Source organism: Dendropsophus ebraccatus, chromosome 13 (genome assembly GCF_027789765.1).
Source record: "Dendropsophus ebraccatus isolate aDenEbr1 chromosome 13, aDenEbr1.pat, whole genome shotgun sequence".
In the NCBI taxonomy this organism is placed as follows: Eukaryota; Metazoa; Chordata; class Amphibia; order Anura; family Hylidae; genus Dendropsophus; species Dendropsophus ebraccatus.
The window spans coordinates 12,796,645-12,821,313 of NC_091466.1; the positions used below are offsets into that span (position 1 = coordinate 12,796,645).

General features: G+C 46.3%; 1 protein-coding gene across 1 annotated transcript; it reads left to right on the forward strand.

Annotated features, from left to right (window-relative positions):
• Window positions 1-2,919: 2,919 nt before the first annotated feature.
• LOC138770295 (Fc receptor-like protein 6) lies at window positions 2,920-24,669 on the forward strand. Its single transcript, XM_069949283.1, has 7 exons — window positions 2,920-3,001; window positions 4,398-4,418; window positions 8,588-8,869; window positions 9,394-9,675; window positions 10,190-10,465; window positions 23,161-23,304; window positions 24,322-24,669. Exons 1-7 carry the CDS (start codon window positions 2,971-2,973, stop codon window positions 24,507-24,509), a joined length of 1,224 nt encoding a protein of 407 aa, XP_069805384.1. The 5' UTR covers window positions 2,920-2,970; the 3' UTR covers window positions 24,510-24,669.

The window sequence follows — 24,669 nt, forward strand, 5'->3', positions numbered from 1 at the left end:
CGCCATGCGGGTGCAGGGTAAGCCTCCAAAGGGAAGGAGCGCCATTTGGTTTTTTGAGGCTGGATTTGGCTGGAATGAATTTCGAGGGGCCATGTTGCATTTAAAAGGCCCCTGTGTTGCCAAGACAGTTGAAACCCCCCACAAGTGACCCCATTATGGAAACTACACCCCTCAGGGAATGTAACAAGGGGTGTAGTGAGCATATGGACCCCACTGGTGACTGGCACAAATATGGAACAATGTGGCGTGAAAATGAAATATTACATTTTTTACACTATAATGTTGGTCTAGCCTTGAATTTATCATTTTCACAAGGGGTTAAAAGAGAAAAAAACACACAAAATGTTTAGAGCAATTTCCCCCGAGTCCGTAAATACCCCACATGTGGACATAAAGCACCATGTGGGTGCAGGGCAAGCCTCCCAAGGGAAGGAGCGCCATTTGGATTTTGGAGGTTGGATTTGGCTAGAATGGATGATGAACGCCATGTCGCATTTATAGAGCCCTTGTGCTGCCAAGACAGTGGAAACCCCCCACAAGTGACCCCATTCTGCAAACTACACCCCTCAAGGAATCTAACAAGGGGTGCAATGAGGATATGGACCCCTTGATGACGGGCACATTTGTGCCGTGAAAGTGAAAAAATGAAATTTTTCACTTTCACGTCACATTGTTCCACATTTGTGCCCGTCACCAGTGGGGTCCATATGCTCACTGCACCCATTGTTAGATTCCTTGAGGGGTGTAGTTTCCAGAATGGGGTCACTTGTGGGGCGTTTCCAGTGTTTTGGCAGCACGAGGGCTCTGTAAATGCAACGTGGCCCTTGAAATCCATTCCAGTGAAATTCAGCTTCCAAAAGCCAATTGGCGCTCCTTCCCTTTGGAGGCTCGTCCTGCGCCCGCTTGGCACTTTATGTCCACATGTGGGGTATTTCCGTACTCGGGAGAAACTGCGCTACATGTTTTGTGTTTTTTTTTTCCTTTTATCCCTTTGTGAAAATGAAAGATTGAAGTCTAGAACAACGTTTTAGTGTAAAAAATACTTTTGTCTTTTTTCACGCCATATTGTTGGGAAAATCTGTGAAGCACCTGTGGGGTCCAGATGCTCACAGCACCCCTAGTTACATTCCTTGAGGGGTGTAGTTTTCTGAATGGTGTCCCTTTAGGGGTGTTTTTTAGGTTTTGGCACCCCAGAGCCTCTGCCAAGCTGAAGTGATACAGTCAAAAATGACCAAATATAACGGAGCCATTAAAATGCACTAGGCGCTCCCTTATATCTGAGGCTTGTGGTTGTGTCAAATAGCGCAATAGGGTCACATATGCGGTATTTCTATAAACTGCAGAAACAGAGCAATAAATATTGGGGTGCATTTATCTGGTAATAAGTTTATAATTATGAAAAATATTGGATTACAATAAAATCTCTGCACAGAAAATTAAAATTTTCAAATTTCTTACACACTTAGCTTTTATTTCTGTGACTCCCCTAAAGGGTTAAAAAACTTTCTGGATCTGCTTTTCCAGAGTTTAGGGGGTGCAGTTTCTGAAATGGGGTGCTTTGTGGGGCTTTCTAACATACAGGCCCCTCAAATACACTTTAAACCTGAACAGGTCCCTAAAAATATCTGATTTTGAAATTTTACTGAAAATTTGGAAATTTGCTGCTAATGTTTTACGCTTACTATTGTCTAAAAAAATGAAATATAGTTTAATACATGCTGCCAACATAAAGTAGACATGTTGCTAATGCTATTTAATATATAATTTATGTGGCATAACCATTTTTTGTATAAGCAGAAAAGGTTTAAAGTTGGAAAAATGCATTTTTTTACAATTTTTCACGTTATTTTGGTTTTTTTCATAAAGATTCATTATAAGTATCGACTCCAATTTACAAGAAATGTGAAGTACAATATGTCACGAGAAAACAATCTCAGAATCAGCCGGATAGGTAAAAGCATCCCGAAGTTATTAATGAATAAAGTGACACAGGTCATATTCATAAAATTTGCTCCGGTCCTTAAGGCCATTTTAGGCCCGGTCCTTAAGGGGTTAAGGAGAATGTACCACCAGGTACATCCTCTTTAATCTGACACAGGGATAGAACGGCGCCGTCACGGGCAAGCCGGTGCCACGGTCCGTTTTTCAATCCGCGGCCCAGTTCACGTGTACGGCGCTGTTCTATCCACGGTTACCGGCTGGTGCTCAAGCACTGGAAGGAGGCCGACCCCCAGTGGGAGGGAATTCCCTCCCCTTTATGACGCGGCTCCGTTAGAATCAATAGAGTCGCATCATACAGGGGAGGGGATTCCCTCCCTCTGGGGGAGGCGTGGCCCGCCTCCAGTGCTTCAGCACCGGGCCGGGACCCGTGGATAGAACGGCGCCGTACACGAGAATCGGGCCGCGGATGGAAAAGTGGACCGCAACACCGGCTTGCACCATTCTATCCCTGTGTCAGATTAAAGAGGATGTACCTGGTGATACATCCTCTTTAACATCCCCGCCTGCTGGAGCATATATTACCTAATCCACGTTCCAGCTTGCTTTGGGGGCTCCCGGCACCGGCGCTTCCTGTCCAGGAAATCAGTGCGCTGCCCCGCCGCAGCCATTGATTAAAAAATCTGTTATTCTGCAGAATGTGGCGACATTGTACTACTTGTTATTTAAGTCACTGCGATAAAATGCTATTTTCCCAGTCTAAAGCATTGTTCTACAACCAAGGTGTGTGTATGGTGCTTACAGTAAGAACCTACGACCTAACACCATATAATGGGAGGAGCAGTCCCAGAAGTCTCACACCTGGCATCATCCAGCCTGATAGCACAGTCATGGCTTGTAACATATAAAGCGTATTAAGTGTCAGCAAATATTTCACCTCTCTCCTTCCTTCCTTCCTTCTTGTATTCACAGGAAGATTCTGAGACATATTAACTTCTCTCCTCATACTCGGCAGCATCATCTCCATCCATCATGTCCACAGAGACGTCGCTGTTATTACTCTGTAAGTACAATGATCTTCATGTCTATCAGTCTCTGATGGGGAATCATAATGCTGCATTTACACGAAATGATAACTGGCCCGATCGTACGATTAACGATTTCGGAGTAACGATTTTTTTCTTTCATAACGGTCAGCATTTAGACGGTACGATATATTGTACGGAAAATCGTTTTGCGATCGCTTAAGCCTATCTCACACATCGGTTAAATCGGCAAACGACTGTTTACACTGAACGATCTGCGAATTTTTTGCGAACGGCGATTTTAGAACATGTTGTAAGATCAAAATGAACGATTTCTTGTTTGTCGTTTGATTGTTCCCAGCGTTTACACGTACGATTATCGTTCGAATTCGATCTTTCTCGTGCAAATTTGCACTATAATCGTTCCATGTAAACGCAGCATAAGAGGGATCAATAATGTCATATAAATAGCGGGTAATACTACAAGTTACCGGGCTGCACCCCAAGTCTCCCATCATATGTCCCTCTATAAGGCTGTGCACAGGGTATAGTGTCACCATATAACTCTATTACTATACAAGTCACTGTCTATTGTGCTGATCTGGTTTAGTTACTTAGGAGTGATGGGATTGAGGAGATCAGTATAATTCTCCTGACTGCACTTTGCTGATCATTGTACTAGTCTGTAGGTTGCATCTGTATAGGCTCATAGTCCTTGTCCATCTCACAGGTGTACGGCTCCTATCCAGCTCTGATACATGGAACATGTCATGAACCTGTGTCAGATGGATCAGGTTACAAGGTTATTGATAAAATAGAACAAGTTCAAAGATGGGCTACAAAAATGTTGGAGGGTGTGAGGCCTAAAACTCATCAGGAAAAACTTTAGGATTTGAATCTGTATAGTCTGTATAGGGACATGATGAAAACCTTTAAGTACTGTATGTTAAAGGACTAAATAAGGTTCAGGAGGGAAATGTTTTTTTGGGGAAAAAAACTGATCACAAGAACAAGAGGACACAATGAGCCTAACACAGCCGGACCTACAGTACTTCAATAGCCAGGGCAGTACAGCTCTCGGCTCTCTCCGCTCCATAGAGAATGAATGCCGCTGCAGGTCATGTACAGTCTCGGGGGTCTATTCAAACAAAGGGGCGGGGAGCTGTTCTAGAGATCTCAGGGGGCCCAGAGGTCAAACCTCTGCGATTGAATACTTGTCCCCTATCCTGTAGATAAGGGACAAGTAATATTACATGGGAAAACCCCTTTACTAACTGCAGTTTACTGTAATGGATAAATCTTCGAGATAAGTCTATCTGGTTATAGTAATATTCTATTAGTTATACTCTTACATTAATCTGTAATAACCTCCAATGGGGAAATGTACCGGGACTATATTATATCTGGTAACTCTTTCTCTTTTCTGTATTATAGGGTTGGTTCTCATACAGGAGGGTAAGTTACCAGCTTTGTTATTTCATCATTGGGGCAACATTGGACACTGCGGGTCCTCGTCACTCGTCTAGAGAATTGAATCTTCTGCAATTACTGTGGAAGGTCTCCTTGCCAGTGGGTTAAGTGTGTTGCAGGTGTTTGTGGTTGGGATCGGGGGCTGGTCCAATCACATTCCGAACCAGACCCTTGACCTCCTATAAAACGTCCCCTTGGTCTATTAACCCTTGCTGGCTATTAGGCTACTTTACCAGCATGCTTAGTGCTTTTATATCCTTTGTGTATATGGCTTTACGGACCCCAGCAATTGTACCTCACTGCTGTTTATTATAAGGCTTCCCTGACCTCAGCTATTTTTACCTGACTTATCTTTAGACTCTGATTGTGTACTTTTTTTGCTCATTTGGGTTTACTCTGGCTTTCTGACTTCCCTTATCTGTAGGTTTGTCTTGTCCGTGTTTTGTGTTTTTCACTTATCACAAGTTCGGGACTGTCACCCAGTTGCCCACAGTCACCTAGGGCTGACCAAGGCAAGCAGGCAGGGACAGTGGGCGGTGAGGAGTTCAGTGTTCACAGTCTTTGTCCACCCCATCCCTTCCCTGAATGAATGGTACTTGCGGTGTTGTGACATAATGTTGTGTAATGTAAAAGAGACCAAGTGATCATGTTCAATGTCCCTAATAGGAGAGAAGCAAATAAAATACAGAATACAGCAAATAAAAAATAAAAAAAACACGAATGCTGCACAGAAAAGATAAATTTAAATTGTTGGTCTCTAAACACAGCACTAAAAAACATTTTCTACCAGATATATAGATATATTTGCTGTTTCATCATCTTACTTTCCAATATGCGAAATACAATGTGATCAGTATGTGAAATGTACTAGAAAATGGTAGTAATGAGAACAGGTGTAAACAGGTTAAAAAAAAATATTTTGATGGTCATAATTAATTAGGGCCATTATTCTACATGGCGTGTGCAGTGCCGGCCAATATCCCATTTTCATGGTAAAAAATAAATGGCTAAAATCTGTTGTAATTATGTAGTTGTAATAATGTCTTCTATCGTTGATGATGGAATATTGGGTGTTTAGCACACGTGATGTAAAATAGCAGCCGATTTCATTGCAAAAACAAATGGGTTTTTTTCCTAGCTGTTTTTGCATAAAAATGTGCCATCTTTTACAGCTGAGACCTGAGAATATAGTTTTATGTTTTTATGTGTTTTTTATAGGCCTAACATGTAAAGAGATGAATCAAGGATAATATTTTTGTGCTTGGTCAAAAGCTAGTAGGCTAGAATTCAAATAACACGCAGACCATTCTAATCACTGATTCAATGTGCAAGTCTTTGTGATGAAACAATAAAAAAAAAAGAAAATACACAGAAAGGGCATGACACGCTCCATTATCTTAAAGGATACCATCGAGGATTACCTAGGAATTCAGGACACAATAAAAAAAAATCTTAAAGGGATTTTCCTAATAAAACATACTTGTCTTACTTAAAGCGACTCTGTACCCACAATAGCTGCTTTTAATCCAAGATATGTCCTGGGGTCAGATGCGGTTATTGTCCTAAAAAACAACTTTTAAACTTGCAGCCCTGTGTCAAATTGGTGTGGCCTAGAGTATCTATGTCCTAGGCCTGTGACGCCTCTCTGTCCTCCCCCTTCATCATAAGGAACGCCTCTGGGTAGGATCTTTCCTATTCATCACCTGTCTAAGCACTGCACAAGTGTTGGATTGTTAAGGCACATGTGCAGTGTTCAGACATGTGGTGATTAGGAGAAATTATGCCAGGGGCATTCCTAATGGTGAAGATGCAAAAAAAAAAAAAAAAAAAAAGCCAAGGCCAGCTATCCACCCCACCAAGCCAGAATCCTGCTCCACACTGATGAGGGGCAACACCAAGAAACAGCTGTATGTGGATGGATACCTGGCCTTGGTTTTTCCCTTGTCATTACATTGACTTGTAGAGCCACTTAACCCTTTGAGGACCAGGCCCAAAATGACCCAGTGGACCGCTCAAATTTTGATCTTAGTGTTTTCGTTTTTCCCTCCCCCCCTTCTAAGAGCTCTAGCACTCTCAGTTTTCTATCTACAAGCCATGTATGTGCTTGTTTTTTTACAGGAATAGTTGTACTGTGTAATGGCGTCATTCATTTTACCATAACATGTATGATGGAATTCCAAATATATTATTTATGAAGATATAAATAGGTGAAATCGTAAATAAGAATGCAATATGGTAACGTTTGGGGGGTTCCTGTGTCTACGTAATGCACTATATGGTAACAGCGACATGACACTATTATTCTATAGGTCAGTCCGAACACAACCATATGCAGGTTACACAGATTCTCTAATGTTATATATATTTTTTAATGAAATCCTTTTTTTTGGCAATTAAATATTAATAAAATGGGCCTATTGTGACCCTTATAACGGTTTTATTTTTTCACCTAGGGGGCTGTATGGGGTGTCTAGTTTTTATTAATACCATATTTGTGAAGATCGGACGTTTTGATCACTTTTTATAGATTTTTTTTAATATATAATGTAACATAAAATCGGTAATCTGCGCACTTTTTCCCCTCTTTCCGTGTACGCCGTTTACCGATCACAATGACGCTTGCTATATTTTAATAGATCGGACAATTACGCACGCTACGGTATATTATATGTTTATCTATTTATTTATTTTTATGTTTTATTTATATAATGGGAAAGGGGGGTGATTTAGACTTTTATTGGGGGAGGGGCTTTGGGGTAGTGTAATAGTGTTTTGAACTTTTTTTTTTTTTACACTTTTGAAGTCCCTTTGGGGGACTTTTACATACAGTACTTTGATTTATACACTGATCATTGCTATGCCATCGGCATAGCATTGATCAGTGTTATCGGCGATCTGCTCATTGAGCCTGCCTGTGCAGGCTCAGTGTAGCAGATCGCCGATCGGACCGCACGGAGGCAGGTAAGAGACCTCCGGCAGTCCGTTTCAATGATCGGGACCCCCGCAGTCACACTGCGGGGGTCCCGATCGGTAAGTGACAGGGGACTCCCACTGTCACTTACACTTAAACGCCGCGGTCGCGCCGTGATCGCGGCGTTTAAGGGGTTAATGACACGCGGCAGCGCGATCGCTGCAGCGTGTCATTACCGGTGAGGTCCCGGCTGCTGTTTGCAGCCGGCCCCCACCTGCTATGAAGCGCGCTCCGCTCCGAAGCGCGCTTCATAGCGGGAGAAACACCCAGGACGTAAGGTTACGTCATGGGTCGTCTGGGGACAGAGTTCCATGACGTAACCCTACGTCCAGGGTCGTCTAGGGGTTAATATGGTGGTTTTGGTGGTTTCTCTACAGGAGCCACCCCTTGGCTGGGTCCTTCCCGGAGGGATATCTGGCTTGTCCTGTGTTTCAAACTCTTAATTGAGGCTCCATGAGCTTTTTTTTTTTTTTTTTTTTGCATATTTATGTTTCTCAAGGAGCAATGAACCTAAGATTTCACAGAATTGAGCTGTTAAACTAGCAGCAGGCAGTGTTATCTTTGGCTGGTCTCACTGAGATCAGTGATCTGTTTCTCTAATAGTGAAGATGGCAGGGACGAAGGATGGAGAGGCAGTGCAGGCCTAGGGCACAGACACTCTTGGTCTAGTTTAAAAGTAGTACATCACCTGCCCAACGCATCCCAGGACAGATCTTGGATTAAAAGCAGCTATCTGATGGTACAAGCAGTTTGGGGAGGGGGGAGCAGATTGTGGGTATAAAGTAGCTTTAAGTGATCACAGGGGGTCTGACCTCCATGCCCCCGGGATCTCCAGATCGGTCCCCGGCTTCTTTGTTTTAAATACCGCCACAGGTCTGCATTTGACCAGCAGCTCTATTTATTCTGAATGGAGCAGCCATAGAGAGTTGTGTACGTCACTCGACTCTTTCTGGTGGCTCCAAAGAGAATGAATCGAGACAAAGGTGTATTCAAAGCAAAGAAGCAGGGGACACAGAGGACAGACCCCACACAATCTCTTAAGTTTTAACCAGAGAACACCTTTAAGTCTTCTCTGCATTCTCTTATGTTGTTATACTGCTGGTTACCGTAATGCCAGGATGTTACGTCCTTCTACTAAATCTCTAAAGTAATGTATTGTTATCACTTTTTATTTCCTTTTTAGCACTGTTAACAACTCCAACAATAAAAGTGACCCCACAGCCAGTTATTGAGGGCGGAGACATGACTTTAACATGTAATACAAGTCTAAATCCTCCCAGACACAATGCACAACTGCAGGTTACTTACTATAAAGAAGGACGGATTGTTCAGGAATCTGGTGTCAGTGAAACCTATAGAGCCTACAATGTTCAGCTGGAGGATTCTGGGAAATACTCATGTGCAGTAGAAACTACAGATGGCAGAGTAAGGAAGAAAAGTGCAGAGAAAGTAATCCAGATAGTGGGTGAGTATGGACACTGTGTATGTATAATACATACGAGGACTTGGAAAACTATAATATATTTCCTCTGTCTTCCATATTAGATCACAGGGAGTCTGACCTCCATGCCCCCCAGTGACCTCCAGATCAGTCTCAGGCTGCTTTGTTTTGAATACAGCCACGGGTCGGCACAGGACCCACTGCTTTATTCACTCTCTATGGAGCCTCAGAAGAGAGTTGAATGCAGCACTCGACTCGTTCTGTTGGCTCCATAGAGAATGAATAGAGGCATGGATGTATTCAAAGCAAAGGAGCGGGGGGGGGGGGGGGGGGGGGGGGGCAGAGGACAGACCCCCCCCTCCCCAATCTCTTGCTTGTCTCCTATCCTGTGGATAGGGGACAAAATAAGGTTTAATCAGAGAACATTTTTAAATATTTTCTACATTCTCATATGTTGTTATGTTGCTGCTTACCGTAATGCCAGGATGTTACTGCTTTCTACTAAATATTTCAAGTAATATATTGTTATCCCTTTTTTTTCTTTTTAGCACTGTTAACAACTCCCACAATAAAAGTGACCCCTCACCCAGTTATTGAGGGAGGAGACATGACTTTAACATGTAATACAAGTCTCCATCCTTCTAGACACAATACTCAACTGCAGGTTACTTTCTATAAAGAAAGACGGATTGCTCAGAGATCTGGTGTCAGTGATATCTATAAGGTCTACAATGTTCAGCTGGGGCATTCTGGGAAATATTCATGTGAAGTAGAAACTACAGATGGCAAAATAAGGAGGAGAAGTGCAGAGCAAGTAATCCAGATAGAGGGTGAGTATGGATACTGGGTATGTATGGTAAATCTAAGGACTTGAAAAACTATAATATATTTCCTCTGTCTTCCATATTAAAGCTACGGTATTCTCCCATCCAGATATTACTGAGACCAGTGACTTGTAGGAAGAGGATCACATGACCCTAACATGTAACTCAACTCTAAGTCCATATATAAGCCCTTTAGGACCCATGACGTACTGGTACATCATGGGAGCCTGTCACTTAAAGACCCATGACGTATCAGTACGCCAGTGGGTCCGGCGGCACTATGAAGTGAGCTCAGCAGCTGGGCTCACTTTATACCGTGTGGAGAATGGCTGCTATCAGGTCCTCACTGTGAATGACGGCTGCTGGGCTCCCCCTAGTGGTACATATCTCTTTCTCTTTAGGTAAAAGAGAGATAGAAATAAAGCACAATACACCTCATCCCTTTCTCAAAAATAATTCTTTTACTTTCTCTTGTGATTTGCTTATATGGTTATTGTTGGGTTCTCTCACTCTTTTCCAGAGCTCTTCTCTCCTCCAGTCCTGACAGTATCTCCAGAGTCGGTCAGTGATGGTGATAACATGACTTTAAGCTGTGACACTAATCTCAGAGACTATAGACAGAACACAGATCTGCAGTATGCCTTCTACAGAGATGGGGGAAACCTACAGGGATTCACCTCTTCTAATAAATATAAAGTTCAGTTCATTCAGGAGAAGAATTCTGGGTATTATACATGTGAGATTCAGACATCAACCCACAGAGTAAAGAAGCAGAGTCAGAAACTACAGATACAAGGTAATCATTGTCCTGTATAAATTTAAAGGGTTATTCCATCTCAAAGTGCTGTACTCAACTATCACTGGCAGTTCCCATAAACAATGAATGGAGTGACGGTGTGAATGGAGTTCCATATTTGTTATATGTATTCAGTCTCCTTCCCGCAGTAATTGCAGGTGAAGGGAAGAGGTAGAAGAAGTTGTAACTGTAGAAGTAAGATCAGAGGAGCGTCTTGAGGGCCCTGTCCAAAGTAGCTGTGCACTCTTCCAGGATAGTGTAGTTGAGAGAAGAAGAAAAAATTCATACGTATCTGACCGTCTAATGCCCTGCAGTGTTGGAGTACCCGTCCTATTAGGATAGTACAAGGTCCTAGGTCTCTCTAGGTGAAGCAGACTTCCCCAAACTTTTTAGAACAGCCGTGAGTTACAGCAGGATACGTAGGTGTAATTTGCAGTTTTGTCCTGCTGCGGTTAGTACCAAACTCAGGTATACTGCCCTGTAGTGATTAGCGAATACTGTTCGATTGAATAGATATTCGATCGAATAGTAAGGTATTCGATCTATCAAATATTATCAAATAGTTCGCCGAATATTCGATAAATATTCGATAAGCGTTCAAATTTCCTAGCTTCCGTTTTTTACCTCCAAGTGGTCAAATAGATGTTTTTCAATAATCGAATACTTGTTCCCATTGACTTTTATGGGATCGAATATTCGAATATTCAGGAGATATTCGAATATTTCACTATTCGCTCATCACTACTGCCCTGTATCTTGTTGGGAGTATCTCTGGCGTGGACCCGGTGATCCTCAGAGGATGTCCTTTCCTCCTGAGGGGTCTAGCACTGCATGCTAGCGGTGATGACTTGCATAGAACGGGACAACTTTCTCCTGAAGACACAGAAATCTCTGTGTGAGCTTTTCTCTCTGTCTACCACTCCCTTCTGAGATGGCTAATGTAAACAAGTCCTTGGCAGGCTTTATCTGCAACATTGTAGCTTATTTGTAATGCTGGAAAGGTTATTCTGAGTTGAGGATGAACTCACTGTGCTTGTGTAATACCCCTTTAACTGCATTTCCCTAAATGGCAGACTCCAACTGTCCCTATGCTGACTACATACAAGGCCATCAAGGTAGAATTGTCAGTAGTCTGCATCAAAACTAGAGATGAGCGAGCTTCTCAAAAGTTTGTTCCCACCGGACCTCCGGATTTTTTAAAAAAGTTCAGTCCAACCGAATTTCGGATTTCTTCGGATTTCATAGTTTAAAGCATCTTTATGATACGGGGGTAGCGTATTTGGTTGAATTTAGGGCTCTACATGTCAGTAGCATCATTATCTTTTCAATATCTCAAAGTCATTTTTTTTTAGACTTCAATATTCACCATTACAGGGTCTATCCAGGAAACTCACCATTACAGGGTCTATGCAGGAAAAATGTCACAAATGCAGTGAAGGAGCATCAGTAGTCATTGGTAGCCAGTGGAGGTCCAGCAATAGTCATTTGAGGCCACTACAGGAGCAGCAGTAGTCAACATAGAGGCCAGGCAGCAGCAACAGTAGTCAACATGGAGGCCAGGGCAGGAGCAACAGTAGTCAACATGGAGGCCAGTACAGGAGCGGCAGTAGTCAACATAGAGGCCAGTTAAGGCCCAGCAGTACCCAACATGGAGGCCAGGGCAGGAGTGGCAGTAGTCAACATGAAGGCCAGGGAAGGGCCAGCGGTAGCCAACATGGAGGCCAGGGCAGGAGCGGCAGTAGCCAACATGGAGCCAAGGGCAGGAGCAACAGTAGTCGACATGGAGGCCAGTGAAGGCCCAGCAGTAGCCAACATGGAGGCCAGGGCAGGAGTAGCAGTTGTAATGGGGTGACATGACCAGCGGAAGCAGGATAATGAGGTCCATAGACAGGCGAGAGGTAGCAGGTAGAGATCAGCGAACCTGGAGCATGCTCAAGTCAATCCGAACCCGAAATTTCGGCATTTGATTAGCTGGGGCTGCTGAACTTGGATAAAGCTCTAAGGCTATGTGGAAAACATAGATATAGTCATCGGCTGTATCCATGTTTTCCAGACAACCTTAGAGCTTTATCCAAGTTCAGCAGCCCCAGCTAATCAAATGCCGAACGTTAGGGTTCGGATCGACTCGAACCCGAACCCAGTTTGCTCATCTCTAGTAGCAGGGCAGCAGCAGCAGGAATGGTGGAATGACCAGTAAGGTCTAGTTCACATATAGGCCATAATAGAAGCAGAAAAGGTCCTACATCTTGGTGACAACAGGACCAAATCCTACTCTGTGGTATCAGGAGCACGTGTCACAAAGTCCTTATCTATCCATGTGGTGTTCATTTTAAAGAAAGTCAGACGCTCCACACTATCATAGGACAATCTGGTTCTCCTGGGACTGACAATATGAACTGCTGCGCTGAAAACTCGCTCACTGCTGGCCGGACAGGAGTGTATGTCCAAAGCAAATTCAGCGAGTTGTGGCCAGATTTTCCCACCCAGTATTCCAGGGGTTCGGGGTTGTTAGGTGGCAACATAGAGTCCAAAAACACCTGGACTTGCTGTTTAAGGTGTGCCGCCATGTCCTGCTGCTGTACTCGGCCTGTGGCTGCATGAAAGCGTGCATCGTGGACATCAGGCTGACTGGTGCCGCTACTCATGCCACCCAAGGTACTAGAGGAGGATGTGGAGGAGGCAGCGCTGCTGGTGTGGCCATGGTGGGAATGGCGTGAATGCCTCCATCCCTGGACTTCCTATATAAACCCAGCTTTTCCACTTCCTCCTTGTGAGATTATTGTGCTTTTGCCCTTAATCAAGCTACTCCTTCCTCTGCTTTGCTGTTATTACTTATCTGTCTACCGAACTCTGGCTAGTTATCTGACTACGATTCTGCCTTATCCTCCAACTACATTGCTGTATAAACCTCCAAACACATTGCTGCTACCTGTGTATGGACTTCTGGCTGACTGCTGACCACGCTTGTCTCTACCACTTTACTGCACCCTGTCTACCGACCTCCAACTAACTACTGACCAAGGTTAGTCTCTTGTACTTTTGTCTACATCCAGTGTTGTTATTGCTATTGGGCTCCAACCCAGACTAGACCGTTACACGCCAACAGTTCCCTTGCAGGCGGCAGTTCAAAAGTTAGCGGGATGTTGGCGATCATTACGGATGGAGGATGTGGGGGGATTGCTGCGTGCCCGTGCCAAGTCAGGGTCGTGTCCGAGGTACCCACAGATACCTGGCTGGATGTCTTACTACTCATCCTTGTGGACGTTGAAGTGTGAGCCGCCACTCCAGGACTTTGGAATTAGACATGTGGACATGACCCTGGTGTGACAAAGGAAGCTCAGACCTGTCACTGGACCCTCTTCCTGCGCTACTTCCTCTTATGCCCCTTGAGCCAGACTCTTTGCCCAGCCCTCTGCCTGAAATGCTTTGTGAGGTTTCCTGCTGCCATTGTGCCATGACTGTATATTCAAATTATGATTTCTACACTTGGTAGATGAGAACAGTATTTTCTGTAATACAGTCTAGCAGGCGTCCCACTTTAGTACTTGTATTTTTGTAAAGCAGTTTTTTTGTAGTTTTATTCTACAGACATGAACAAGAAATATCTATTTGTGTCTCAGGAAACCACGTATGTCATATACACTCTTGCAAGGGTGCCACTGCAGTATTTGGATATCTGTATAGCAGTTTTTTTGTAGTTTTATTCTACAGACATGCACAAGAGATATATATTTGTGTTTTAGGAAACCACGTATGTCATATACACTCTCGCAAGGATGCTACTATAGTATTTGGATATCTGTATAGCAGTTTTTTTTATTGTCTTATTCTACAGACATGCACAAGAGATATATATTTGTGTCTCAGGAAACCATGTATGTAATATACACTCTCGCAAGGGTGCCACTATAGTACTTCGATATCTGTATAGCACTTTTTTTGTAGTTTTATTCTACAGAAATGCACAAGAGATATATATATTTGTGTCTCAGGAAACGTACACAAGATATATATATATATATATATATATATATATATATATATATATATATAGACCAACAAAACACAACAATCACTGAACTCAGGGAGAACAGTGAAAAATTCCAATGGAGTACTCATTTACGAGTCTCCATTGATTGTCCCTTACAAAATTTGAATGTGCAAAAAAGGGGTCCGTGGAGCCTCAGTTACGAGTCTCAAAACACGGGAATAGCCAGATATCCCTCTCTCCAGAGAAGGAAGCCCATTGCCAAGGAGTGCCTCCTAGTGGGGAGAGCACCAAACCACCCTGATACGTAGTCCCTCAGGTGCTCACTCTGTAGCGAGCTTTGGGACCTAAATAGGGAAACACCAGGGTGGCCCCTGTGAGTCAAAGTCTAACTCTGTGGCGAGTATAATGACATAAGACAAGGGTTACCAACGCTAGGCATCCATCCACAGACTGCAGTTTCGGGGTATTTTCCCCTCGTCAGTGTGGAGCAGGATTCTGGCTACTGGGGCAATGATAAATAGACCAACAAAACACAACAATCACTGAACTCAGGGAGAACAGTGAAAAATTTCAATGGAGTACTCATTTACGAGTCTCCATTGATTGTCCCATTCAAAATTTGAATATGCAAAAAAGGGGTCCGTGGAGCCTCCGTTACGAGTCTCAAAACACGGGAATAGCCAGATATCCCTCTGATCCACACTGACGAGGGGCAAATACCCCGAAACTGCAGTCTGTGGATGGATGCCTAGCCTTGGTAACCCTTGTCTTATGTCGTTATACTCGCCACAGAGTTAGACTTTACTCACAGGGGCCACCCTGGTGTTTCCCTATTTAGGTCCCAAAGCTCGCTACAGAGTGAGGACCTGAGGGACTACGTATCAGGGTGGTTTGGTGCTCTCCCCACTAGGAGGCACCCCTTGGCAATGGGTTTCCTTCTCTGGAGAGAGGGATATCTGGTTATTCCCGTGTTTTGAGACTCGTAACTGAGGCTCCACGGACCCCTTTTTTGCATATTCAAATTTTGTATGGGACAATCAATGGAGACTCGTAAATGAGTACTCCATTGGAATTTTTCACTGTTCTCCCTGAGTTCAGTGATTGTTGTGTTTTGTTGGTCTATTTATCATTGCCCCAGTAGCCAGAATCCTGCTCCACACTGACGAGGGGCAAATACTCCGAAACTGCAGTCTGTGGATGGATGCCTAGCCTTGGTAACCCTTGTCTTATGTCGTTATACTCGCCACAGAGTTAGACTTTGACTCACAGGGGCCACCCTGGTGTTGGCAATGGGCTTCCTTCTCTGGAGAGAGGGATATCTGGCTATACCCGTGTTTTGAGACTCGTAACTGAGGCTCCATGGACCCCTTTTTTGCATATATATATATATATATATATGTGTAACGCCCGGAGTAGTGGATCCACTGGACCGGCACCAGCGATGGCACAAACCTCACCAGGGAGCGGAGTCTAAGGGGCCGCTGGTTTTCACCAGAGCCCGCCGCAAGGCGGGATGGACTTGCTGCGGCAGGCGACCCCCAGGTCGCTACCCCTGGCTTGGTTGCTGGTGTCGGCAGGCGAGGCGTGGCAGGAGATGGCACAGGCAATAGTCTGCAGATGAGAGAGCACGTGACAGGCTGGACACGGGAACAGGTGGAGTGACAGGGGAACAGGAACCAGGAACGGGGACTTGGGACCAGGTAACGGACAGGACTCAGGAACAGGGACTTGGGACCAGGTAACGGACAGGACACAGGAACAACAGGGAGCTGGGCCAAACGCTATGGGAAGCATGTAGAGGCTCCAACACAGGGGACAGGGCATGCTGGGATTTATAGGGGAGTGATTGGGTGCAACTACCAATTAGGAGCGCACTGCCCCTTTAAATCTGAGACAGCCGGCGCGCGCGTCCCCGCCTCCTAGGGCGCCGGCCGGCACAGCGAGAGACAGGAGCGTGGAGAGGTGAGGCGCCCCCCGGGGCCGAACGTGTAGCAGCGCCGGGTCCCTGCACAGGGACCCCGGCAGCTGCATGAGATGGAGGGAGGTCGCGGCGGCGGCCCGGAGCACGGGACGCCGCCGCGGCCGTGACAGTACCCCCCCCCTTTGGCCTCCCCCTCTTTCTAACCTGCAGGAACCTCTTGATGAGATCTTGGTCCAGGATGTTAGCCTCAGGTTCCCAGGACCTCTCCTCAGGACCAAATCCTTTCCAATCCACCAGGAAGAACCTTCTCCCTCTGACAGTCTTCATGGCCAGAATGTCTTTAACAGCGTAGACGTCGTCAGAGACGGCTTGAGGAGCAGAGAACGAAGACTTATCTGAGAACCGGTTCAGAACCACAGGTTTTAAGAGGGAAACATGGAAGGAGTTCGGAATCCGCATAGTGGGGGGTAGGCGGAGCTTGTAGGTGACAGGGTTGATGAAAGCACCGAGAAAGGACCGAGGAATCGAGGACCCAACTTGTAGCTGGGAATCTTGAGTCGGACATATTTGGCCGAGAGCCAGACTTTGTCACCTGGGAGAAAATTTGTGGCAGGTCTCCTCCTCTTATCAGCCTGATCCTTCATGCGTTTAGAGGCTTTGAGTAATGACTGTCAAGTTTGTTCCCAGATCGATTGCAGGTCAGATAACAACTCCTCCACGGCTGGGACCTCGGAGGATGGAGAGAGAGGCAGAGGAGGACGAGGATGATGCCCGTAGACCACATAGAAAGGAGACTTGCCTGTGGAAGTCGAGTCCAGATGGTTATATGAGAATTCTGCCCATGGGAGTAGATCGGCCCAGTTGTCTTGGCGGCTGGAAACAAAATGGCGTAGGTAGTTACCCAGAATCTGATTGACTCTCTCCACTTGCCCGTTAGTCTGAGGATGATAGGCCGAAGAGAAGTCCAGCTTCACTTGGAGTTGCGAGCAGAGGGCACGCCAAAACTTAGAGACAAATTGAGAGCCTCGGTCGGACACAATGTGAAGAGGAAGTCCATGCAGGCGGAAGATGTGTCGGAAGAACAACTGAGCCAGACGAGGAGCAGAGGGCAGACCAGGAAGGGCCACGAAGTGAGCCATTTTGGAGAAGCGGTCCGTCACCACCCAAATGACTGTATTGCCCGCAGATGGAGGTAGGTCTGTGATAAAATCCATCCCAATGTGGTGCCAGGGATGGTCCGGGACTGGCAAGGGCAAAAGTAGGCCGGCAGGTCTTTGACGGGGAGACTTATTCCTGGCACAAACTGCACAGGAAGCCACAAAATCCTTGACATCCTGGAGGAGATTGGGCCACCAGTAGTGACGGGAGATCAATTGCCCGGTCTTTTGGGTTCCTGGATGCCCGGCTACCAAGGAGGAATGCCCCCACCTCAAGATGCGTTTACGGAGTGCGGGGCGCACATAAGTCTTCCCGGGAGGCAGTCTCTGCAGAGCAGAAGTGGCAACTGGTACTAGGCGGTCGGGAGGTATTATGTGACGAGGAGATTCCTCTTGCCCCATGACATCGGATGCTCGGGATAATGCATCGGCCTTTAGGTTCTTCTCGGCTGGACGGAAGTGGATGGTATAGTTGAACCGAGAAAAGAAGAGGGACCACCGAGCCTACCTGGGATTGAGGCGTTGAGCCGATTGGAGGTAGAGGAGGTTCTTGTGGTCCGTGTAAATGTTAACAGGGTGTTTAGCCCCCTCTAGTAGATGACGCCACTCCTCCAGTGCCAACTTAATGGCCAGGAGTTCGCGGTCCCCAATGGTATAGTTCCTCTCGGCAGGGGAGAAAGTCTTGGAAAAGAACCCGCAGGTTCTGGTCTTGCCTGATGTGTCCCTTTGCGAGAGAATGGCTCCTGCGCCCACAGAAGAAGCATCGACCTCGAGAGAAAACGGCCTGGAGACATCCGGGCGGACTAGAGCAGGAGCAGAGGCAAAGGCAGACTTGAGGCTATTGAAGGCTTGTTCGGCCTCTGGAGGCCAACGTCTGGGGTCCGCCTTCTTTTTAGTGAGAGCCACAATGGGTGCGACCAGGGTAGAGAAGTGAGGGATGAATTGCCGGTAATAGTTGGCGAAGCCCAGGAAACGTTGGATAGCTCTAAGTCCCACAGGGCGTGGCCATTGAAGGACAGCTGCGAGCTTGGCTGGATCCATTTGTAGGCCCTGATCGGAGACGATATAGCCAAGAAATGGAAGACTGCGCTGATGGAAAACACACTTCTCAAGCTTGGCGTATAGATGATTGGCCCGTAGTCTTCGTAGAACCTGACGCACTTGTGCCACATGAGTCTGCTGGTCCGGAGAGAAGACCAAAATGTCATCCAAATAGACAATGACGCAGACATAGAGGAGGTCTCGGAAGATATCGTTCACGAATTCCTGGAAGACCGCTGGGGCATTGCATAGGCCGAATGGCATGACCAGATATTCGTAGTGCCCATCCCTGGTGTTGAAAGCGGTCTTCCATTCGTCTCCTTTACGAATTCGGACCAAGTTATACGCTCCCCTGAGATCCAGCTTGGAGAAGATCTTAGCTCCACGAAGACGGTCGAATAGTTCCGGAATAAGCGGAAGAGGATAGCGGTTCTTAACAGTCACCTTATTTAAGCCCCGATAGTCTATGCATGGGCGGAGGGAACCGTCCTTCTTCTGAACAAAGAAAAATCCGGCGCCAGCTGGAGACGTGGATTTACGGATGAAGCCCTTTTGTAAGTTCTCCTGGATGTAGGAGGACATGGCTTCAGTCTCGGGCACAGAGAGAGGGTATACTCGACCACGTGGAGGAGAAGCCCCTGGAAGGAGGTCTATAGGGCAATCATAGGCCCGATGGGGTGGTAGTGAGTCCGCCTCCTTGGCCGAGAAAACATCGACAAAGTCTTGGTAGTCCTCCGGTAGCCCGGATAGAGGCTTGACATAAGCAGGTGACCTTGTAGAGCACTTGGGTTGAGGAGATCTCAGACACCGGTTATGACAGTCCTGACCCCAGCTGAGAACCTCCCCAGTTCTCCAGTCCAGCTTAGGGGTATGGAATTGCAGCCAAGGAAGACCCAGCAGGAGGTTGGAAGAGGAATGGCGCAAGACATAGAAGGAGATCTTCTCCTGATGTAAGGCGCCCACCTGGAGGACTAGGGGTGCCGTCTGGCTGTACACAGCTTCGGAAAGAATCTCCCCCGTAACCGAAGAGATAGACCGGGGTTGGGCAAGCTGGATAACGGGTAGCCGCCATCTTTGGACCAACGAAGCAGAGATGAAACTGCCAGCAGAGCCAGAGTCGATGAGGGCAGTAGACTGAAAAACTTGCCCTGAGGGTGTCTGGATGGAGACGGGCATAGTCAACCTTGGAGAGGTGGCATTCACACCTAGGGAGGCCTCTCCCACCGGACCTAGGTGCGAGCGTTTCCCGGACGCTGAGGGCGTTGGGGACATCTCTGCCGATAGTGATCCGCGCCACCGCAATAGAGGCAGAGATTTTGGGCCAGTCGACGGTTCCTCTCATCAGTCGTCAGGCGAGCACGTTCCACCTGCATAGGAACCTCTGGAGGCGACTGGGACATGGGAGCCACGGGATTCTGGAACACCGGTGCCAGCCGGGGATGGCGACGGGGCAGACTCAGACGCCGTCCTTGCCGGACCTCCTCCTCTCTCTCGGCGAACCTGGTGTAGACTCTGGTAGCCAGTAGGATAAGTTCGTTCAGGGAGGTAGGCAGGTCCCGGGCAGCGAGCACATCCTTCACTTGACTGGACAGGCCCTTTTTAAAGGTGGCAATCAGAGCGGCCTCATTCCAGTCTAGCTCCGCAGCCAGGGTGCGGAACTGGATGGCGTAGTCACCAACGGAGGAAGTACCTTGGGATAGATTGAGAAGAGCAGTCTCAGCTGAAGACGCACGGGCAGGTTCCTCAAAGACAGAGCGGAACTCGTCCAAGAAGATTCGGAAATTGGCAGCAACCGGATCATTACGGTCCCATAGTGGTGTGGCCCAGGCCAGAGCTCGACCTTCCAATAGGCTGATAATGAAAGCCACTTTAGAGCGCTCGGTGGCAAACTGACTGCTTAAAAGTTCGATATGCATAGTGCACTGGGTCAGGAATCCTCTGCACAACTTGGGGTCACCTCCATATTTACTTGGGAGAGCCAGTCGTAGTTTTGAAGAGGTTGCCGGGGGTGATGACTGCTGAGCTGTGGTATGCTGCTGTACGGCTGCAGTCAGTTGTTGGATCAGCTGTGACTGTTGCTGGATCTGTTGAGCCTGTAGGGCGACCACTCGGGCTACCTCACGGATATCAGGCACCTCGCCGGGATCCATGGTTGGAGCCTACTGTAACGCCCGGAGTGATGGATCCACTGGACCGGCACCAGCGATGGCACAAACCTCACCAGGGAGCGGAGTCTAAGGGGCCGCTGGTTTTCACCAGAGCCCGCCGCAAGGCGGGATGGACTTGCTGCGGCAGGCGACCCCCAGGTCGCTACCCCTGGCTTGGTTGCTGGTGTCGGCAGGCGAGGCGTGGCAGGAGATGGCACAGGCAATAGTCTGCAGATGAGAGAGCACGTGACAGGCTGGACACGGGAACAGGTGGAGTGACAGGGGAACAGGAACCAGGAACGGGGACTTGGGACCAGGTAACGGACAGGACTCAGGAACAGGGACTTGGGACCAGGTAACGGACAGGACACAGGAACAACAGGGAGCTGGGCCAAACGCTATGGGAAGCATGTAGAGGCTCCAACACAGGGGACAGGGCATGCTGGGATTTATAGGGGAGTGATTGGGTGCAACTACCAATTAGGAGCGCACTGCCCCTTTAAATCTGAGACAGCCGGCGCGCGCGCGCCCTAGGAGGCGGGGACGCGCGCGCCGGCCGGCACAGCGAGAGACAGGAGCGTGGAGAGGTGAGGCGCCCCCCGGGGCCGAACGTGTAGCAGCGCCGGGTCCCTGCACAGGGACCCCGGCAGCTGCATGAGATGGAGGGAGGTCGCGGCGGCGGCCCGGAGCACGGGACGCCGCCGCGGCCGTGACAATATGTATATATATTTGTCTCAGGAAACCACGTATGTCATATACACTCTTGCAAGGGTGATACTATAGTACTTGGATATCTGTATAGCAGTTTTTTTTTTTGTTTTATTCTACAGACATGCACAAGAGATATATATCTGTGTCTCAGGAAACCACGTATGTCATATACACTTTTGCAAGGGTGCCACTATAGTACTTCGATATCTGTATAGCAGTTTTTTTGTAGTTTTATTCTACAGACATGCACAAGAGATATATATTTGTGTCTCAGGAAACCACAAATGTCATATACACTCTCGCAAGGGTGCCACTACTATAGTACTTGGATATCTGTAAAGCAGTTATTTTTCACTATTCTACAGACATGCACAAGAGGTATATTTGACACTAACGTTGAGAAAACTCTTTTCTGTTTTTTATTTTCTTTCTGATGTTTTTGTTCTGTGCACCCTTTGCTCTCCTATACCTAAACTAACTATCTATCTATCTATCTATCTATCTATCTATCTATCTATCTATCTATCTATCTATCTTTCGCCCTCTCTATTTTTCTCTCTCAATCACTATATGTTTTTCCTCTCTGCTTTCCTAATAATCTTTTTGTCTTTGCGTTTGTTGAATATCTTCTGAGAACAGCAGCACAACGATTGCCAGCGTTTTGCCACTGACGAGCTGTGTGCAGTAGTAACACTCTCCTTCCTATCTCTCAGCAGACTGGGTCATGCGGTCACGTGAGCGCTCCTCTTAAAGCTATACCGACGTCACAGGAGGTGGGCTAGTGCAACATCCCTGCTTATTGGATGTGTTCCAGGCATCATGGGAAAGCGGTTTTCCCACCTTGAACCCTTCCTCGCTTCTAAAATGGCAGCTGCCGTTTTAGAAAGCAGGATGAAAAAAAAATCGGAGCGGACTTCCAAAAATGCGAATCTGATCAGTCTCGGACTTTTTGGAACATCCAATCCGGATCCCATACCGGGCGAACCAGTTCGCTCATCTCTAATCAAAACCAGGAGAGTATGAGAGTAACAAAATCAGAAGTCTAAAGTCATAGTCAGGCCGAGGGTCAAAACCAGTAAGAAATTCTAAGAACCAAATCAGATCCAGAAGACAGAAACCAGAAACACACCAAGGGGTCATGCACATATGGTAGCAAAGTACAAAATTGTGAGGCAAAGCGAAGTCATGAAATAAAGCGAAGTGTCAGGACACTAGATAAAAGACTGGTGATGCAGTTAGGGACCAACGATCACAGGAAGCTATAGGACATTAGTCGCCTATTTAAATCTCCCACTGGATGACGCTCCAGAGCGTTGGGTCACCTGTATCTAGCCCGAGGCTCTAGAGCTCCCAAAAGGTTGCCAGGTTCCCACACGCGCCCAGGGGTGTGAATCGAACAGCGCTAAACTGTAGACAGGTAAATTCCTGACATATACAGATCCTATACAAATAAGATAAAAGCATTATTATTATTATGTCCTGCTTATTTATAATTTTCTGTTAACAATTTTAGAAATTAAAGATTTCAGATTTTAAGACCTGTAAAATTTCAGGAACATTTCCTTATTTATTTATTTATTTCAAACATAAATAATTCACTTCAATGGTGTTTTCTGTCTGTAATTGAAAGTTATCACATTGGCCACTAGGTGTCACTGTTTGAACTCCTTTGCCAGTTGTCAATGAATACTCATCAATAATAACAGCGCTGTTTTGTCCAAATACAGGAAAAGCGGGAGGGAGTGTGGAAGCTGTGTGCTCATCCCTGTGCCGGGAGCAAGCGAGGGCCAACGCAGACAGCAAAGCATCGCACAGCTCGGGAAGTAATTTTGTACTGACACAGGCTGAATACCTCCGCTGTAAATTATTATGTAAGTTCCTGAACTAATCATGTATACTGTGTGTATAAGATTGCCTCCATTTTTTATAATGTGATGCCTGTAATTTTATTTTATTTTTGCTGTATAAGTAAGTTTTTGTGTTTTTTAGGCCAGTGTGGCAAAATCCCAATGTGATTCTCTGTAGTGTCATTTCCTACGGCTGTACATTCTTGGGCTATGTTCACACTACGTAAAACTACGTCCGTAGTTCTCACCGGCCGGTACTTAAGTACCGTCCGGGATGATCCGAGCTGAGACCGGCCATCAGCCGGGTGTTCACGTTGTGTGAACATAGCCTTGCAACGGAGAATGTAGCCCCTGCCCACTTAACTCACCACTGCTGGGCTAATACATTACCTGCCAGTGCTCCCCTTTTCTCAGGCTCCCGGCTCCCTGGCATCCCGCAGAAACCACTGATTGGTTGAGTGGAACATCTGGGAGCTGGAAGCCTGAGAAACAGGTGGGAGCATGAACAGGTAATGTATTAGCCCAGCAGTGGTAGGTTAAAGGGATTGGTCACCCACTGTTTTTCTTCTTTCAAATCAACTGGTGCCAGAAAGTGCCAGAGATTTGTAATTTACTTCTATAAAAAAAAAATCTCTTTCAGTACTTATCATCTGCTGTATGTCCTGCAGGAAGTGGTGTATTCTCTCCTATCTTGCAGTAGCAAATCCCCATAGAAAAGCTCTCCTGCTGTGGGCAGTTCCTGATATGGACAGAGGTGGCAGCAGAGAGCACTGTGTCAGACTGAAGAGAATACACCACTTCCTGCAGGACATACAGCAGCTGATAAGTACTGAAAGAGATTTTTTTAATAGAAGTAAATTACAAATCTCTGGCACCAGTTGATTTAAAAGAAAAGAATTCTTGCAGAACTACCCCCTTTAAAGACCCAAAAGAGTCCAGACAGTGGTCTAGTTGTGAATAAATCCTCTAGTTCTGTATATATAGTAGAAATGTTCTCATTTTATTTTTCATGAAAATAATCTTCATGTTCATGTTTTTCAGGCCACACACGGAATATGGGATATTCCAACCTAAATATATTCCAGCTGGCATTTTTTGGAGGTGGAATAATAGTTGGTGCCATTCTTGTCTTCTGTTTCATAAATCGGACAAAGACCAAGAGGCACTTCAGCAGCATAATGACCAGCTGGGCTACAAGATCCAACCGCACGATCCGGACAGTTACCTAAAGATGAATGACATACCGACAATAATATACCTTGAGCCGTGTCCTCATGTGTGCTATCTAAGTGTGGTGGTGGCCCCCTTGGGGGGGAGCCCTATGTACTTTTTTGTTTTATAGGCTTAAAGGGGTAGTTCACAAAAATAAAATAAATCTTTCAAATCAAC

What these genes read in the sequence shown, in the direction of transcription:
- LOC138770295 (XM_069949283.1), top strand. Translation starts at nt 2,971, where the DNA reads ATGTCCACAGAGACGTCGCTGTTATTACTCT. An exon ending in GACGTCGCTGTTATTACTCT is followed by an intron (nt 3,002 to 4,397) that starts GTAAGTACAATG and finishes TCTGTATTATAG; the next exon opens with GGTTGGTTCTCATACAGGAG. An exon ending in GTTGGTTCTCATACAGGAGG is followed by an intron (nt 4,419 to 8,587) that starts GTAAGTTACCAG and finishes TTTCCTTTTTAG; the next exon opens with CACTGTTAACAACTCCAACA.